Source organism: Pagrus pagrus, assembly GCF_965226575.1.
Source record: "Pagrus pagrus genome assembly, chromosome: 15".
Lineage (NCBI taxonomy): Eukaryota > Metazoa > Chordata > Actinopteri > Spariformes > Sparidae > Pagrus > Pagrus pagrus.
This window is the reverse complement of record NC_140199.1, coordinates 11,955,099-11,974,501: the sequence shown is the minus strand read 5'-3', so window position 1 is coordinate 11,974,501 and position 19,403 is coordinate 11,955,099. Positions and strand designations below refer to the sequence as shown.

Here is a 19,403-nt window from a genome sequence, read left to right as displayed (position 1 = left end):
TTTATACTCCTAGGTGGAGTGAGCGATTCTGGAGAGAGATGGTTCATTTCTGAGTCTCATTTCGTGGTTGTCTAATACAGACATCTTTGGTTTTTATTGTGGTTGTGGCATGGACCTAGCCATCACCCCAAAACATTGGTTTTTGCTGACCTGTGAGAGACACCAAAAACAATTTGTATGCAGATTTGTATGAATTCTTGATGAATACTTTGAAAGATGGATAAGTCACCTCTGATTATGAAATGAAATTACAGTAACAGTAACCTGACTATTGCCTCACAGAAGAGATCACCACATTGTTGCAGGGAATATAAACCCTCTGGTGCAGTTTACCCATCGGTCAGTCAGTGTTGTAGAGTTGCAATAAGAGTTAATTTCCTCTTGGCTTCTGCTTCCTTGGCAACATTTCTGCATGTTGCATCATCAGGTTTATTTACTCCTCTATCAAAGAGCTGACTAGGAAGCCAGATAGGAAGAGGGAAGAAAAACAGAGCTGGTTTGAATTTACTTTAATCTCATCAGAGAAGAGGGATTAAAAAGTAAAAGTCGAGAACAGGCATGACAGGACCGTTACATCCCAGTGAAGAGCTTAAAAAGCTCCCTCAGCGTCGAAAGCTTAACAGCTATAAATCTACAACTCTCCAGCCGAGCAGTCTGATTAGTCTGAAATGTTCCTCTCCCACTGTGTTTAACCTACTGGGTACTAATGAGCATCAAACAGGAAGACAGTTAACCCTTTCTGCCCTCTTCTTTCTGCACCCCACCCCCAATTACGCACGCGTATGTATCCTAAAAGCCGTGAAACCCCTCAAGGGATGTTATTTGTGCGCACTTGTGGTTCCAGCAGTCATCACATTGCTCTCAAACCCATCATTAACAGAGGTGGGTTACTCATCCATCTTTCAGGTTTTGGTTTTGATCAATCTCTGCATTCATCTGCCTTCTGGATGATCAGATACACTGTCTACATGTTGCTTGAGCATTTCACCAAGTTAGTCTCAGGAGTCTGGGAAAATCAGGAGTTTAACGGCTGACAGCAGTGCACTGACGTCAGGAAGAATTGAATTCACTCCATATATAAAAAATCCCACAAGCAGGGATAAAGTGAGTGCCAGGAGTCATGCAGTGCAAGACTGGTTTGGCCTTCACAGCTGTGACTCAAGAAGCAGTGAAAAACAAAAGGGAGGTTTGAGAAATATGTTAGAACGTGATGAGTTGAGGCTGTGACTCAACACTTAATCACACGACCAGAAAGACAGAGTCTGTTTGTATGCTTCTTAGTGGCAAACCTTCTGAGAACTTTGGTATATATATGGTCCAAGAGTGTGTGTTTGTTCAAAAGAGGAACATGGAGGCTTGTTCCCTGTTCTCTTGCCAGGTGTTGCTGTTGCTGTGGACAAGTGCACATGCATGGTTACACATGATTTCATAACCACAGTAGCATAGGATGTTTTTCAGGTTTTCCAGATTAAATCAGATACTTAATCATATCACAAAGAAAAAAAGAAAAGATTATTTAAAACATTTTTTTTTTATGCTGAAACAAACGTAATCCAGAACTTTCAGTTTGTACTGCCACCACCACTACTAAGTAGGGCTGGGGGATATGACCTTTAAATAATCTCTCAGTATCTATAGGTTATGTTGTGATACACATTATTTATCTTGATATCTTTTAAATCTCCTCAAAAGCACTTTATAAATGCTTGGACTTGCGAATATCCTAAATATATTGCCCAGCCATACCCCACTGTTAATCTCTTTAAACAGAAGTCTGCATATAAATGCAAAAGGATGAAATTTCTGTTACGGAAGCATTCTTGTTTCTGTCTGTAGTCCATTTAAAGTCTTAATAGTATTGACTGATCACGTTTGAGTGGGCTTTGGTTGCATGCAGGTAAACGGTCCATGTGGAGAAGCAAAAAGAAGAGGAACGCATTGGCCGAAATGCAATCTTGGAACCCATCGGCTATTGTCTGACAACAATTTGGGCTTTTATTAGTGTTTTCTATTTATCTGCATTCGTATGCAGATATCTGTTATGTCATAGTGTATTCCTGGCAACACGCTGAGCTTCTCTCACTAATGATTGTGTGAGACATCATGCCTGCTCTCTCATCTGAGACCACTTTGCCTTCAAGAGTGACCCTACCGGAAACCTTGATCAAACCCAGACACACTGAATGGATAACATCTCCCAGCTTGAAATTGAAGAACTGAAAGATCTGAGTGGAACTTGGTGGAATTTCTCAACACTGTTGTGAACTTCAAACTGTCATCAAACAGGCCCAGCAGGATAGGTGAATCACCATGAATCATATCTGGCTCTGGGCTAGACAGGGGTGACTTTGGAGTGATACGGGCACATGGTTTGGCTGCCAACCCTTCCAACCTTTTCGACCTGTCACCCCTTAAATTGAAGTGATATCTACTTTCAACCTCTTTCTTGCATACTACTAGTTGTGACCAGTTCAAAGAGAATATTTTTATTTTTAATTTTTTAGATACAGCAAAGATTAGAGCAGACTTCAGATTTAATTTTTGTATTACATGAATTGACATGAAATTTGGTAAAGACAGTCATGATCCTCAGAGGATACATCCTACTGACTTTGGTGATCTCTGAATTTTCCTCTAGAACCGCCATGAGGTTGAGATTTGTGTTTTTTAGTGAAAATGTCAACAACTATTGGATGAATTAGCATGAAATTTGGTAAGAACAGTCATGATCCTCAGAGGATGAGTTCTACTGACTTTGATAATCTCCTGACTTTTCCTCTAGCACTTCCATGAGCTTAACATTTTTTAGTTTAAGTCAAATATTTTGGCAATTATTGGGTGGATTGCCATAAGATTTGGTAAAGACATTCACGGTCCCCAGAGGATAAATCCCTCTGACTTTTCCTTTAGCATCGCCATGAGGTTGACATTTGTCTCGACAACAACTGGATGGATTGATATTCGTGCTCCCCCCGGGATGAATTGTAATAACGTTGCTTTTCCCTTACCTTGCATTCTTGTTTAGTGCCACCATCTCGTCAAATGATGTTATCAAATACTTTATACAAAACTAATGACATTCCTGCTGTCACATTTAGATTTACCTGTTACAGAAGGGAAGCTTGAGAATCGTCTGCATAAAAAGAAATGTAGGCAAGTTCTCAACTACTTAATGGACATACTGTCCATTATCATATAAACTCAGCAGGACAGATAGGGAAAATGTAAAACAGAATGAATAATTATCGGTGATAAAGTTCTAAAATTATCACCAACTTATCATCACATTACTGTGATACTGAACTGCCATGTTGCCACTGTTGACAGAAGAGCTTTGTTCAGTTTCATTGCCTGAAGGCGTCGACCAAGAGGCTGAGCCGCATCACTTCAGGCTGTACAGGCTTTAAAATGACTCACATCATCTGATTATTCACTCACACACAAAAACACAGGTGTTTTCTTTCCATCCTGCCTGAGAAGTTTACTTCTTAGAAATACTTTTACATGAAAACCATATTGAGGTGACTGATTAGTTGCCAGGAAAACATGCATAGGGCTGTGTAATCACCAATATAATGACCAGTAATTGTTTGTGTTTCGATAGTCTTCTTCCTGTCTCTCGCTGGCTCGCTCTCTTTTGTCCTCATTTAATCTAGCCTCTCTCACCCTCCAACCCCCCCACCCCCCCGCACAAACTCATCCAGTTAAACATTTACACAATGTGTGCGTGATTATGTGTGCCAGTTAAACATTTACACAATGTGTGCGTTTGTTTTCAAACATCTGTAAACGTGCTCAGTTCGGTGTCTGGTGTGTGAGTGTATGTGAGTGTGGTGTGTCAGTCGAGGGTCCGTGACAGTGTAGATTCATTATGGCTCAGCCCTGTGGTTAAAAAACTCTCAGGGAGCAAAGCACAAGGTCTAATTATCCTGCCAAAACACACACACTAACACACACACACTCAAACAAACTCCAGCACACACTCTGTCATCTTTCAGTAAGAGGTAAAACCCTTTGTCCTGAAGACAGAAATAACTCAGAGGAACATTGTGGACCAGTCGGGTGTCACTGACTGGCTGCTTGTGTTTTTGTTTATGTGTGTTCAAGTGTGCATGAAAGACAAAGAGCGGGAGAAAGAGTATTTTTAACTCTCATTTATCCATTAAGAGTGCTTTGCTGTTTCCATCAGTGCAATGCAGGACTAAATACTGATTTATTGACGCATTCACCTGTTTATAGCCTGATAGCTGTTCAGTGCCTGTCCTAAATTGCGATTCTGACATTTTCATATTGCACAAATTCCAACATAGCCTTTTCGGCGGGAGTGGACACACCATAACAGCTGTTGTGCACAGAGCAGAGAAAAGCTTGCTGGGATATTTTTGCGCATACTGCTTCACACATGGGGGGAAAAAAGGCAAAAGAGTAATAGTAATAACAGAGATTATGTGGTGAAGGTTGCCAGTCAGATTCAAAACCACAAGGTCACTAATGCACCCTCTGTCTGTGGGTGTTGATGTGTTGTGTGGGTTTGAATGTAAAGGATAATGTACAGACAGATGTTTACATGTACACAACGTAAGAGAGACTGCAAACTTTTGTGATCAAACTTGTTATGCATGCTCCTACAACAAGAAATCCCCTGAAAAAAAACATTTTAAGAGGTAAAACCTTCAAATTATAGTGTTTGGGGAGGTTTGCAAAGTGGCACTTAGAAGCAGAGAGAGGTAAGAGTGAGAAGGATAGTGAAACAATATAACAGCTTACATTGTATGTGTGTGTGTGTGTGTGTCTGTGTGTGTCTGTGTGTGTGTTCTTGTAAGTGTAGCCTTGTTTAGAGAGCTATTTTGAGATGCAGCATAGTAAGTTGTGGTGACCAAACAAAATCACATGAGCTTTTTGGAACGGACTGACTCAATGTTTCCACTGTGAAAAGACAGAGACGAGAAGAGGAGCAAGATGAGTTGTTTGAAAGTCAATAGTTTCTAAACCCAAACAAAAGAATATGAGATGAAGAAGGGGAGAGTCATGTAACTAGAATGACGCTGCATACCTCCACCAAGGCCCAATAGTCCTTAACCAAAATTTAAGCTCATCAGATCCAAGATCCACATCAAATTGTACTTGCTAATAGATACAAGCCACCTAAATACGCCTGATTGTTTTCCACTGAGACCCATGCATTATTCCTTGATAAAGTTAACAAACATGTTGAAAAACGCGCCATCTCGCAATGTTATGTTTTAAAGTGATGTATAAAACATTGGATATTGGAAATGCATTTAAACAAAACTCAATCTGGATTTATTTTGATAAACATGCCATCATAATCAGCATCTTGTTTGTTTGATTGGCTGAATGACAGTGTGGTTGTTTCATTGGTGCATTGATTTACTCTCTGACTGGTGGATTTTCTGGTTGACTGATTATCTAGTAAGCTGATTGGCCATCTGCCTGCATGGTTTTTCCAGCCAGCAGATTTGCAGTGACAGCACGAAAACGATTTGTGGCAGCAGGTTTTCTCTGATGAATGATGGAAGGGGTTATTTGAGGTAAGAGTTTAAATGAGGTGACTATAAGATGATTACCCATGTGTGTCTGTGTGTGTGCACGTGTGTGTATTTCCTTTTCTGTAATCCTGGTAACGTTGAATATGAAGAGTGTCGGTTAGTGAAACTGGTTTTGGCTTCAGGTCCAACTCTCAGCCTGAGTTTTCCAGCTGAGGAGCACATCTGCTTCTGATTGCAGTGGAAATCAAACCCCTGTTCTTGACTGTGAAATACAACCAATCACCCAAATAACAGACCGGCCGTATTGTCTGCAAAAGGTGTTTAAGCTAAAGTAGTGATGCATAGTCCCTGAACACCCCCTCATACACATACATGCACATACAAACTAGGTTTTTGTGATCATGGGTAATCGCAACAGCTGACTGACAATGTGTCTCCTGGTGGTATAAAATGGCCTGCGATTAAATGTTGATTGTATTTGATTTCATTAATCACTGAATGGCGATTGCATTGAAAATCGTTCCAAGCTGTAACACAAAGCCCTGCATTCACCACCCCAAACCTCCCAATGCCCCCCCCCCCCACACCAAGCTCTGATCTCTCCTTCAACAAAAGATTAAAGTAGATAACTCTTCACCCTCTCTTTAACTGGATAGTAAGCCACTCTGTTTTCATACTGCACACACAGTCTTGAGAGTGATCGATCGATCTTCTCATTGATCACTCAGCAAGAAGGCAAATAAGTGTGTTTGAAGAACTCAAACTCTCCTTTAAACCAGTTGAATTAACCCTGAGCATGAACCTTCTGTTATCAGACAGCCGTCTGATGATGATTAATCTAAATGAATCCAGGTGTAAATGCAACCAGGTGCACTGAAGTAGTCATTAACCATTCCAGAGGTGATATGAGACACATTGTGTACAGATGTTGGTCAGATTTCAATGCTTCAGTTGTGTTTAACCACATACATGAAGACTCAGCTCCTCCCAGGTACATCACATCCTCCCTGTTATGTCGTCATTCTGAGGTTTTTCTGCACTTTCATGAGCTGTAAAATATAATAAGTGCCTACCACGATTGCACAGCTGGATATATAATAAAGTGGAAGGATTTCGGGAAGGTTAAAACTGATTTGTATAAAATGAGTCCCTCTTTCCTTGTTTTTCCTCGAGTATAAGGTATGTAGGCGTAAATAGATCAACAAATCGAACATGTTCTGGTGAAACAAGCTTTCAGTAAATTTGCTCTTTCTCTTGAGATTCATAAATCTTCCAACGTGGTCTCTCCCTCACTTTGCAAACTGAAGACCATCTTGACAGTTAAATCACGGCGCGGTTCGTGAGGTGAGGAAAGAGCTCCGAAACTCTGCCAACTGAAAAACCACAAAGCTTGTGTCTGTCTTCCAAAGCTGTTAAGAGGAGAGACGAGTCTCTAATGTGCAACACGATAAACGCTGCTGCAAGCAAATTAACATTAATAACAATAATTGTAATGTTTTTACAAAAGAAATGTATAATTACATAAAGGCAAGAAATGGTATAATAAATCAGAGAGCGAAGATCGCAATCTTTACTGCTTTTACAAAAATTGCTCTTCAGTTGAAAATCCACATCAACTTACTACTACTACAAAGCTTTAATCTGTGATGTCAAACGACAAACTTTGAAGCTCCAAATGAAAGTGGAGGCTGAACTAAATGATGTTCGCTTTAGTTTCTGCACCCACACAAATCTTGATTTATGATAATAGCAGACGTTTCGGTTGTGGAGATGAAACCAAATCCCCCAAAAAAATCAATGTTTGGAGAGAGTTTTCTCTTCACTGCCAAACACAACAGTTTCTTGATGACATTTGGGAAATCATGGCACAGTTTAGCTGCAGTGAAATTACTCTGACAGTTCGGAGTTTTCAGCTACTTCCCGCTCTGGTGTCTCCTCAGTGATTTACACTCAGGCAGTCATTTTTTCTGCTTTAATGGTGGATTTAATTTAAACCTCCCACCAACAATTAAAAACACTTACCAGCCACACCAGCGTCTCTGTGAGGAGGAGCTTATGCACAGATGTGCCTTGGACTAAAAGCTCACGTCAGCATGCTAACATGCTCACAATAACAATGCTGACATCCTGAGCTTTCGCAGGTACAATGGTCACCATGTTAACCATTTTGGTTTTAGCATTTTTATGTGCTATCATTTGCAAATTAGCACTAAATATTCATCAGACTTGGTAGCAGTAATGCAGAGTATTTGAATCCAGCCCGTCGATAAAATAAACCATAGTGATTGGTAGCTAACATAGGTAGCCAAGGCATGCTAGTTACCAGCCAACGAAAGCCATTGGCAATCTGAGCCAGTAGTTGATCTGGTGGGTTGCTAGGTTAGACACATGACACCAGGTCCTCATTTCCCACCACCGGCCTCTCAGTTACCTGTACCAGCTTATCACTGGCCAGATCAGCCTTCTTGATGATGCACATCTAAAAGACATATCGGGTCTTGTGGTCTATTTTCGTGGGTGCCTCTTCTACAATGGATTGCTTTGTCTATTCATCTAGAGATCACCTATCTCCATGAATCTATCAGGCTTGTCAAACTGGTTCTATACAGGAACCCCAAGGTCAAGCCTGGTTCAAATCAGTATTCTGGCAGCTCAGACGCAGAATTAGAAACAGACTGACGAATCATAGGGTTAACTACTCTTCCCCTCACCTGTTTCCTCCTCTGGCATTATGGGTTTCTGTGGTTTTTGGCTCACTTTTCGAATCAAACCACACAGCTTTGATATCCCCCTCTTGCTCTCGTCCATAAAGATCCTGTTTTTCAGAGAACAGTCTCGCCCCGGGGCCAAGGGCTTATTCTGTGCCAGTCGATGTCTGGATGGTATTGTACAGTCCATCCGGCTGGGCTGTACTTAAATTATCATGCCAAAACAGGACATCTATCTTCCAGCGGAAAAACTGATTCCTGCTCTTGTAAATTCCTCAGTTATTCTTGTAAACACCTCATTCAGAGGTTAGGGTTTCTTCTCTAAACCTTTATTTACTATAGCAATAGTAGCTGAGGATGTTTTTTTTAAAAGCATAACTCTGCTTCACATTCAAACATCTACAAGATTTCCTATGTGAGAGCTGCATAGTACAACCACAGCCTTCTACCAATGGCCACTAGGAGCTCTTTTTTGTTTTTCTGGAGGTCCCCATCCACCTTTACACCCTTACTCAGCAACAGGAACCTTGTAGCGTCTGGAGAGGGTTCTTCTCTGGCCCAAGCTCCCTGGTCTGCATCCACACATGGGAAATCTCCTTTCTCTTCTATTTATCTGGATGATCTGTTATTGGTGAAAAGCTGCCGCTGCTGGATCACTGGCCAGAGGCCAATGCACAGGGCTTTTGATTGCAGGGATGGAGAGAAGAAAAGAAAAGAAAACACCTGTTTCTCTCAACAGCCTGCCAAGCGTGTCAGAATGACTGCAGAGAGGTGTTGTAGAAACAAGAGACAGGAAAGACAGTTGAGGCTGCAATTTAAAGAAACTATTAGGGTCCTAATCAAAACTACAGATGATCTCACTTATTGATTCAATGCTCCTCTTGTAGCTGATGTAATGTTCAATAGAATAAATGCCCCGAGGACTGTACAATCCAGCCAGACTCAGCAGGACTCGATTCAACTTTGTGCAAACTCAGCTCTCGTTGCCTGTTGGTACTGAATGAATCTTGATTTTTACACATAAAGGTCAGTTTAATCGTGATGAAGAGTACACTACAGTTGTATAATGTCTTTTATGGCTTTGGCAGGGGATTTTTAAAGTCTGATAATTACCCCGATGAAGTCATCATCTTGAGTCAGTCTTATGACTAATTGGAAATGCAGGATCCAGTGTTTCTGAATGTAGTAAGAGTATATATCAGGATGTCTTACCTCAGTTGCTTTTGACCATTATTATTTTTTTAATCTGCATTGTCCCCTCTTCTTCTTCTTTGTGAATGTGCAATACTAAATGACTGAGCTGCCACTGTAATTCTATACGATTACCAACAGCTTTTCGTTATATTGAGTTCGATAAGTTTCACCTTTCATCACTAATATTTCACCCACGTTTCCCTAAAATGGCTGCTTGCATTAGGGTCTTTATATGTACATACAGCACTGAATGAGAATCTTTAAAAAAAAATGTATGCATTTCTTAGAAAAGGTGGCTAAAGTTATAAGATCGGAAGCCTTCAGACAAATTTTAACATAAACACATATCGTTCATATGCATTTATACACCCACTGACGTAAAGAAATCACACCTGGAGACAGCCGGAGTAAAGAGATGTGTGGCAGGATGTAGAGAACTGTACTTACCTGCTTCCTGTGGATGTAAACATACAGTATGTGTGTGTCTCTCTTTGATTTTATATCATCAAGGGACTGCAGGGTGTTTAGCTGAACATTTGATGTATATATTCTCACAACATCCTCGAAAATGAGAGGGAGATGAGAGCATGAGATGCAAAAGCCGATGAAAATGCATCATTTGGACATGAATAACGTCATGAACAGGACATGCGTTTTAGATAAAACTACAATAAAGTCCTTTTTTGTTACAATTTAGTAAAAACATAGGACCCAAATGCAGAACACCAAGGAGGGGAGCAGGATTGGGAACAACAAACAGGCTTTTAATGAAACGCTGAAATAATAATAATGATAAAAATAGAAAAGTAGAAAACACAAAAGCTAAAACAAAGTATCAAACAAAAGGAGGTAAAGTGATAGAGGAGTCAGATGGAGCTAGCAACATGTCAGCTATTTGGCAATATTTTACTCTGGATAACCCCACCAGTAAAACGGTGACATGTCTAGTATGCAAGGCTGTAATTTCGAGGGGTGGCTCGAGTGTTGCCAATTTCAACACCAGCAACCTTATAAAGCACTTGAAGACACATCACACAAAAGAGCACAACGAAGCTGCTCTCCCCAAACTTTATGAGACAGTGAGGGAGCACATTTCCTGTAGGCTAAAAGACCCATGTATTTGCTGAGTCTGCACACTGGGTGGACACAGTATCGCCATCAACATTTGCCCTTCAAAGTGCGGTGCTGCAAGCAAATGAGTTCTGTGAGTAAGTTATAAGGGAATTATTTATTCTTAGATTTATTTAAGTTGCTGTTGCACTACATTTTTAAACTGTTCTATTTAAAAAGTGGCTGCGCTACACAGTGTTTAAAGAAATTGTTATTTATTCCTAGTTTGCTTTATTTGTTCTTTTTCAGTTATGACTGAGTGTCAACATAGATAATAAAAAAATGTTGTATGGCAATCATTCTCTGCAAGGTTTTACCTGAGCCAGGCTATACAATAATGATAGCAATCATAGCACATCCATACAGGGTTAGTACTATATTCAGCTGTTAACACACACTGGTATCGGATCAGTACTCGGTATCAGCCGATACCCAAAGCCCAAGGTATCGGAATCGGTATTGGGAAGGAAAAAATGGTATCGGACCATCTCTAATTTTGGTGCAGCCATAACGTATTTCTCATTAAAACTAAAACATCTCTTCGTCTCTCTCTCCTCTCTGTTCCAGGGGGTGGCAGGCGGACAAAGACGGGTTGTGATCCATCCGCACCAGCTGCCGCACATCCACCAGGAGCCCGCCATGCTGCTCTGCGTGGGCCTCCTGCTCCTCCTGATCGGACGGATAATCTACTTGCAAGGCAGCACGGACAGCCAGGACCACTCTCAGGTTTAGTCTTTGGAAAAATCCAGCAGACGTAGCATTTTTCTTTGATAATGTGTTGGATCTATCAAACCTTGAATCTCCTTTTTGTTTATGAGGACCTAATTTTTACTCTACTTCCTCTCCTTCACCAATTGAGGAAGGAGACTTTTGACTCTGGAGATGATTTGTTAACACCTTTAAGGAACTCTAAAATGCTAGAATTTTTGTTTTTTCACCTCTGTTTTTCCTTCACGGTCTCTGATCCTTTACAATACCACCAAAGAGCCAGGATTTTGCACTCCTTTCCAGCGCAGAGGCGGTCATATCATCTAAATCTGCCTCAGTGGAAAATTACGCCTGTGGAAATTCAAAAGTGCCTTGTACAGTTTTCTGTTTACTTTTTTAGCCTCTTTTAAGGTTTTTTTTTGTACAAAGATTATGAGTTCTTTGGTTGATCAACTCTGCAGACCCAGGGTTGTTAAAGTACGTGGGTCCAGTTCACAAAATTGTCCCCAATCCTTTTTCACCTGAAGGTTTCAGGCAATCAAGCATGCAATAGACTTGTGACCTGTGTGGGAACCAAGTGGGCCAAATTGTTTATTTTTATCCAACATTTTAATCACACAACATTCATTAACTACTGTGCCGTTTAATGTTTTGTTACCATGAATTACATGTCTGCTCATATAGACGTTGTAATTCAATAAGCCATTCTGTACGCCAGCGTTTTTACCCACAGAAATGAATTTTGTTGAGTGCTAAATGACGTAGGTATCCATGTAAAAGATAATCAAATGCCATGACATGCTGTGTTTTTCAGACTGCTACAATTTAAGCAATGTTTGGACAGGATTAATACTCCAAGGAGTGATGCGGTGGTCATCAGCAACTTAACTCCTTCTGGGTACAAAATAACAGGAAAAGCAGTTATTTTCTTTCTAAAACAAGTATTTGGGAATGTAAATAATTCCTAGGAGAAATTAATCCTGTCTGAATGCAGTTTATTACTGTGTTTGTATACATTAAGATAAAGTGTCCATTTTGTTTTGTGTGTCATATATCTATACCTGGGTAAATTTCTAACTCCAGTAGCTCTCCTGTTTGGCTAATCTGTGATCTGGATTATTATCCCTTAAAAGTACCCATACTGCCGTTTGAATAAAAAATAAGAACACATTTCTTTCCACTAGTTTTAAAAATCTATGTTTGTTGGAAAATTGCAAAACTAATGTTTCATCTATGTATTTTATGACTACTATACAACTTATTAAACAGCAATTGATACACAAAGACAAAGACATTATTGTTAATGTGTAAACCAAACCTGCCCAGAGAGATTTGACCTTTTGTATTGATAAAAAAAACCCTCCTCACCCATTGATATTAGTAAGATGATACTGAACCAACCTTCATGTAACTGACACCAATCTTCCTCTTTACAGAAAAGCCAGCGTGCTTGCAGCAGCTAGAGCCAAAGTAAAAAAAAAAATCAAACCTCAGACTTCTTAAAGTAAGAGCAAAAGCATTAATGGGTTTCATTTCCCTCCTCGTTGTGGTTTTATTCAACATTAAACAAAAATCATAAACAACACAAAACAAAGATTTTGCACATTGAAAAGCAAAAGCAGGAGCAGATTACTTCACTTGTCAATACGGTAATTAGATTTGAGTACTTGTTACTAAGCTGTCAGTTTGCAGTGTAAAACTCAAGATAATGAACAAAATTAATCATGTAAATCATTGAAACCATTAAACTGTGTCGTTTCCAGTTGTCTTGTTTACTCGTCATCTACGTGTTGCATTTACGAACCTTACTTTGACATGAAGCAGTTTGATATAACAGAACCGTCTTCCACCGCTCTTTGTTTCAGCGTCTGGATTCAACATTAGCAGCCAGACTGAATGTAGCTGGCAAGTATTGTTTTGTTGACAAGGTCATGTTATCCGTTTATTAGTGCAGTGATTCAGACCGGGCCAAGTCTCCTCGTGCCTGCCAGGTCATTAAACACTCTCAGAGAGAGATTTCTGGACTACAACCAAACACTGAATCATGCAGAGTAAAAGAGGGTTTTGTCACTGACTGTTTAGCTCACAGTGGTAAGTCAAACAGTGGTGAGATTAGATACATTTATACTTATCTTTGAATTGTTTAGATGCATTAAAACATATCAGTTCTCATGTAGAACAGCCCTGAGCTGCTCGTTTTGGGAGATGGTGAACTTAACCAGAAAAGTACGTTTGCCAAACAGACAATTAATTCTCATCATGTTAGTCTTCTTTTTTTTTGTAAAACCGAATCATACTGTTTGAAAATATTAACGATAAAGCTTACATTTTATCTCTGTTTTGCTTGTCCAAGTTTATTTTCTTGTGTGAAATGGGCTCATGAATACGATTGTGGTTCTCCCCCAACTGTGCTTAACATAGTGTGTTGCTCTCTGGCCTCTGGGGGCAGTAATGAGCTCATTACGGCTTGGTACACCAGAATACAACGCATTCAAAAAGTGGTGAGATTTAACTTTTATTGCAAGTGTTTTAAAACAGTGCTGGAGTTCTTGCAGAGTCTTGAAGGTTAGGATTATGAATTTGAATACACTGCTAGATGCAGCAAATGCTCGATTTTCAGCATCATTTGGGGTTTTATCTACATAATCACTCATTTCAACCAAAAATCTCCCAACATTTCAGACGCTCATGTTGTCAATCAGTCTGTTGTTTCCTGGCACCTCAAATGAGACTAACCCTAACTCTAAATAGCATTAAATAATCACGATCAAAACAAAACATACGGTCACAGTTAATATGAACAGTAAAATAGAGGTTATATTTTGAGAGTATTTTTCAGGTTTTACAAGAGAAAAGACTTCAAGGACAGAGACTAACTAGTTGGTTTGGCAAACGTACATCTGGTTAACCACTTTGCCTGGGTTAGAGAGTAACGTACCGCCCCTTCCCTGAGCTTTCGACGGAAGCATCCGGGTTTCCAAAGCAGTGGATGTTGCCATAGCCCAGACTGGGTTTTGATTTACCACGTCTGGCCCATCACAACATCAAACATTATGTTTTAAAAAGCAGTGTGAATGTCGAGCGAAAAGATTTGTGCAAAGTTTTTGTTTTCTGGCTTGTTTTGTCTGGTACAAGTGAAATTCGAACAAATTCTCTGCCTTACTGTACTTTGTTTTCATCTGAACCAATTGATCATTAAATCACATCAGAGTCAATGAGTGTGTGCTACAGCCAGGCTAACGGGAATGTAATTTGTTTTTTTTAAATACTTGTCAACATCATTAAGTGTCAGAACAGTACTATGAAACAGTTTGTCGAAGACCTGATAAGTAGTTTTCATGAATCACCCTTCATGCAACGGAAGTTTATCTGTTTCAAATGAAAGTCTCTGTTAGCAGCATTGAACATACTGTGTTGTCATGAGTGTTACATGTGTTGGATTTAATCTTCTTAAACAAATGCGTTTCATAACTGTTGAATGTTGCTCCCTGTAAGGTTATTCAGACGACAACAGCAAATCAGAGCAGCAGCAACAGAAGTTTGTTGTAACACAATCGATAACCACATTCATCTGAGTATGTGTTTGAGCCCAGCTTGAATGTTTGCACAGTTGTGTCAACACGAATGCATCGCAGACTGAGTGTGTTCCTGGCTTTCATCATTCCTAAACTCTCATCGCAGCTACTCTGTCATCTGTGTAATCTCATGTTTTAATAGTGTTAAATTAGCTCTTCAGCCTGAAAGTTTCATTTTCAACCTCCCTCCAATGAGATGATGGATTACTGTCTATTCAGTAACTGAAGCTTGTTGACATTTGTTACATGTCTTATGGCACGCTTAATATAAAGGGTAATGACACAGATGATTAGTTTCAGTGCGTAAAGTCAACAGAAGAACCATCTTTTGTACAGATTTAGAAATCCTTAAAAATCCTGCGTTGAGGACAGAAATCATGAAGTTATTAGTTGTAAACAATGGACCAGGCATATAAATAGACAACAGCACCAGTAGGTAAAGCCAGCACTCCTGGAATCTGATTGGCCCCCAATACTTGAGTCATAAAGTGATAGGTTGCTTATTGATATCATGGATGGACTACTGGGCACAGACACAGGGTCCCTGGACCAGAGCCTCTGAATGTAACTGCAGGTTAAAAAGGTTTTTTGGGGGGAGTCAACTGAGCAACTACAAAAACACACCATCCAACATCCATAGAGACACACCGAATGACCACAAAGATATGCAAAACAACTACAGAGAGACTGAAACGACCAGAAATTATGCAAAACGCCCACAACAGCCATGACTTATAACTTGAGATGCAAACTTGAGATGCAAAACAAGGACTCAAAACGACCAGAAAAAGATGCAAATTGACCAAAGAAAGACACAAAATGACCACGGACGCAGAACAAATACAAAGAGACACACACTGACTACAAAGAGACGTAAAACAATTAGAGTCGACATGACCACAAAAGGATGCAAACTAACCAAAGAGAGATGCAAAATAACCACAAAGAGATACACACCGACTACAAAGACACAAAATGACTTGAAACAACCGCAAAGTCATACAGACTGACTACAGAGAGACACAAACTACTACAAAGATACTTGAAACGACCACGATAAGCCCACAAAGAGACGTCTAACAGCTTCAAAGATACGCAAAACGATAAAGACTCAAAATAACCACAAAGTCAAGCAAAACAACCATAAAGAGACAAAAACGACCACAAAGAGACACAAAACAACCAGAGATAGAAGCATACAACCACAAAGAGCTACAGAATGTCTACAAGGAGACACAAAATGACTACAAAGAGACATATAACAACCACAAGGAGACACAAAATGACTACAAAGAGACATATAACAACCACAAAGAGACACAAAATGACCATAAAGATATGCATAATATCTAATGTCTGGGGTTCTCTCTCCTATGTAGACGTTGTTGAGGACCTTTTTATATATCTGTGTCCAGGGGCCCGCTGTCTCATAATCTGTCCAGGGATGTTGGCTATTCAGAGTTACAAGTAGCAGATATTTATTGATATTATTACAATGTTTTAAAGTTGTTTATCTGGCATTCTGAAAAAACAATGGACCTATTATGCTAAACAGTTTATTACTTCCAGAAACTCAAGCTTAACACATTAGGTCTTAACACATTTTTCACTCATTTTACAAATCCCCTCTTTAACACCACCACTGCCCAATTGAAAGGTTTTAAAACCTGCCCCGGGGTAAAACCATTTCACATCCTTTTTTCATGAATTTCACTGACTAAAATGTAAAACAAAAATGTAAAAATGTCTTGTATCATTCTGTCAACGTTTCGTTTTTGTCACTCTACTCTCTGTCTCTAGTTCCGCCTCGTGCTCATCCTTTCCTGACAAAAATTGACATAAAAGTCTCAGACTCTGTTCACCAGATTTGCTTGCTTTGCTCTTCCTTCGCTGTGACATTGAGAGCGCTGTGACTGCATGTTGATTTCTGATATTGTGCCATGTGAAACCTTAGACCTCATTTAGAAGTACTGTATTACAGCTGGAGTGTGAGAGGAGAGCATGGCAGGGAGGAAACCGAGAGATGAATTACAGTGTTCTGAAACTGATATGGAAACCTGCTAATGTGTAGATTCACCGCCTGTCATTTGTAGGTGTTACAGTGCAGAAACGGTTGTGTGACATTCAGGGTTTTACTGCTGGAGCCGCTGTATTTGAGCTCTTAGGATTCATGCAACAGGGGAATCAATCGATGTCTATGACTTGAGAATAAACAATTATATCTTTTCATTGGCATTGTTAAAAAGATAAATCTCAAAGGGGACAGAGACACTGGTGTGTTGTGCTTTGCTGTGCATGCTGTACAAAAAATGCATCTGTTGGAGCCTGTTTGTGCAGAAACAGAAACAAACTAAACAACTCCAAATGACCCAGTACAACTGTAGCAACATGTTTTGTTTATACTGTTATTTTACACTGAAAATATTGTAATTATACTGTTTTTAATTGCTTTTAAAAATGCTTTAAATTGTTGTAAATAAAGATTTTGCATCTTTTTACATAAAAGTGCCCCAATTATTTTTGTCCACAGAAACATTGTTGTTATACTTTATTTCAGTGGCTCTATTTTATGCTTCTTCTACTCCTTTTTTACTTCTCTACATGTGTCTAACAACTGTAGTTAGTTACTTTGCTGATGAGGATTTTTCAGACAAAGCATATGATCTACTTGCAAACATGTGACATTGTTACAGTCAAATCAATAAAAAAAAACAATAATCCAAAAAATTTACCTTAAACTCTGAAAGGGGCCAGTCTGCCTTACGGTTATTTTTACAATGTAAGTACATAGAGAGTTAGTGAGTTAAAGGGAAACTCTGCCAATTTTACACTTCAAGGAGGTTTACAGATCTTGAGGAGTACTACTGCATATGTGAAAAAAGTAGTATAAAGCCTTTAGGAAGCTGCATATAATCTGCCTCCTGTGATGTCTATTAGTTGCTAAGATGCATTGTGGGTAATGTAGGCAGCAGGTTTTGAAAAGCAGCCTAGCATTGCAGTCCTGTAACACTGTTGGAATCATGATAATAACAAAAACTTCTGTAGCGTCAGACTGAATCTCTTGTCTCTAGTTTCTCTTGTCCTGTTTGATCTTTCAAACATCTGCTGTTTTACTGTTTCATCGTGTTCACTTTCAGCTGTTTTAGGAGTGATGTTTACTGTTTAGTCACTTATAGTAAATTAAACGTGTTTGTAACTGAATAAGCAGAGCCGCTTTGTTAGCGGTGACTCTATGATAGTACGACACGGATAGAGACAAGTGCGTCATTGGTTTAAGACACACCTCCAAGCAGGCAGCCCAGTTGTGGTGGGAATACAAAATCCTGGGAGCGCCGGGCCACCGCACCGAGTCACACCGAGTAGAGCCAGGCCGGCAGATGTAATGGAAAAATGGCATAAGTGACATCACTACAGGGAATTTATCAGATTTCATGAAGTTTCTTCAGGAGCCACAAAGGGCTTTATAGTACTTTTTCACATATGCAGTAGTACTCCCCAAAACCTGTAAACACACTTTAATGTGTGAAATTGGTGGAGTTACCCTTTAATTGACGCTGCGAAAACAAGTTAATAAACTTAAAACATCAAGTTGAATCAACAACTTTATTTTCAACTAGTTATAAAGGGGAGCTGATTAGTTTCTTTATTAAATCTCATAGTGGTCCATCATCAGCCCCGTAGGTCACTTCAGGTCATTGGACTGTGAGGGCATAAAAGTTTAGGTGAAATGAGGACAGATTTTTTTTTTTATTTGAGTATCGACTGAGCTCGACTCTCTTGTTCTTTTTTTTCTTCTTCTGCTTGTCCTCTGTGTGTGTGTGTGTGTCTGTGTGTGTGTGTGTGTGTGTGTGTGTGTGTGAGAGTGTGTGTGTGTGTGTGTGTGTGTGTGTGTGTGAGTGTGCGTGCACGTGTGTTTGCGTGCGTGTGTGTGCATGCTCATCTGCAGGACACGGAAAGTACGGTGTCTTCCACAACTTGGCGCAAACACATGCGCAGATAATTATATGTATTCCACACAGAGACACACACATACACAAAGCTCATTAACACACATACACATGGTCACGCGCATAAATGGCTCCTGCGTGTGCACACACACACACACACACATTGACACACGTGTTTATGAGTCAGAGCAGCAGTCCAGCAGGGTGGATTCCTCCATCTGCAGAGAAAGAGAGAAGTAACTGTTTTAACCCTTTGTGGTTTCAAGGTGAGAGGGAACAAATACTCTAAATTTACTTTGATACAGCAGGTTTGTTTCTGAGTCCTTCAAATTATTATATTTACCAGCGTACAGATCTGCTTTGTAAATTTAATGTGGTGTGCAGAGATTAAAAAACAGTACGACCCAAAATAGAGACATTTTTATTTTATATTTATAACATCAATGAAATCAATTGATTTTAAATGTACTAAAATGTACTTAAACATTCACTGCTCATCATTAGCGCATAGTGACACTGACCAACAGTAAACATTTAATGACCGATTTATCAAACACTACATTATGTATTTGTAAGCAGACAGTTACTGTCTATGAAGACATATTTCATATCATCACATCTGTTAATCATTTGTCATTCATTATCTGTTTA

General features: G+C 39.6%; 1 protein-coding gene across 2 annotated transcripts in view; it reads left to right on the top strand.

Moving 5' to 3' along the window:
- Window positions 1-17,308, top strand: part of bcl2l11 (BCL2 like 11) — a 53,182-nt gene extending 35,874 nt beyond the window's left edge. For both annotated transcript variants that reach the window (XM_084374706.1, XM_084374705.1), the window contains exon 4: window positions 11,090-17,308. In XM_084374706.1, the coding sequence (XP_084230832.1) occupies window positions 11,090-11,254 (165 nt within the window). In that variant the 3' untranslated portion in view covers window positions 11,255-17,308. The remainder of the gene's footprint in view (window positions 1-11,089) is intronic.
- Window positions 17,309-19,403: the final 2,095 nt, after the last annotated feature.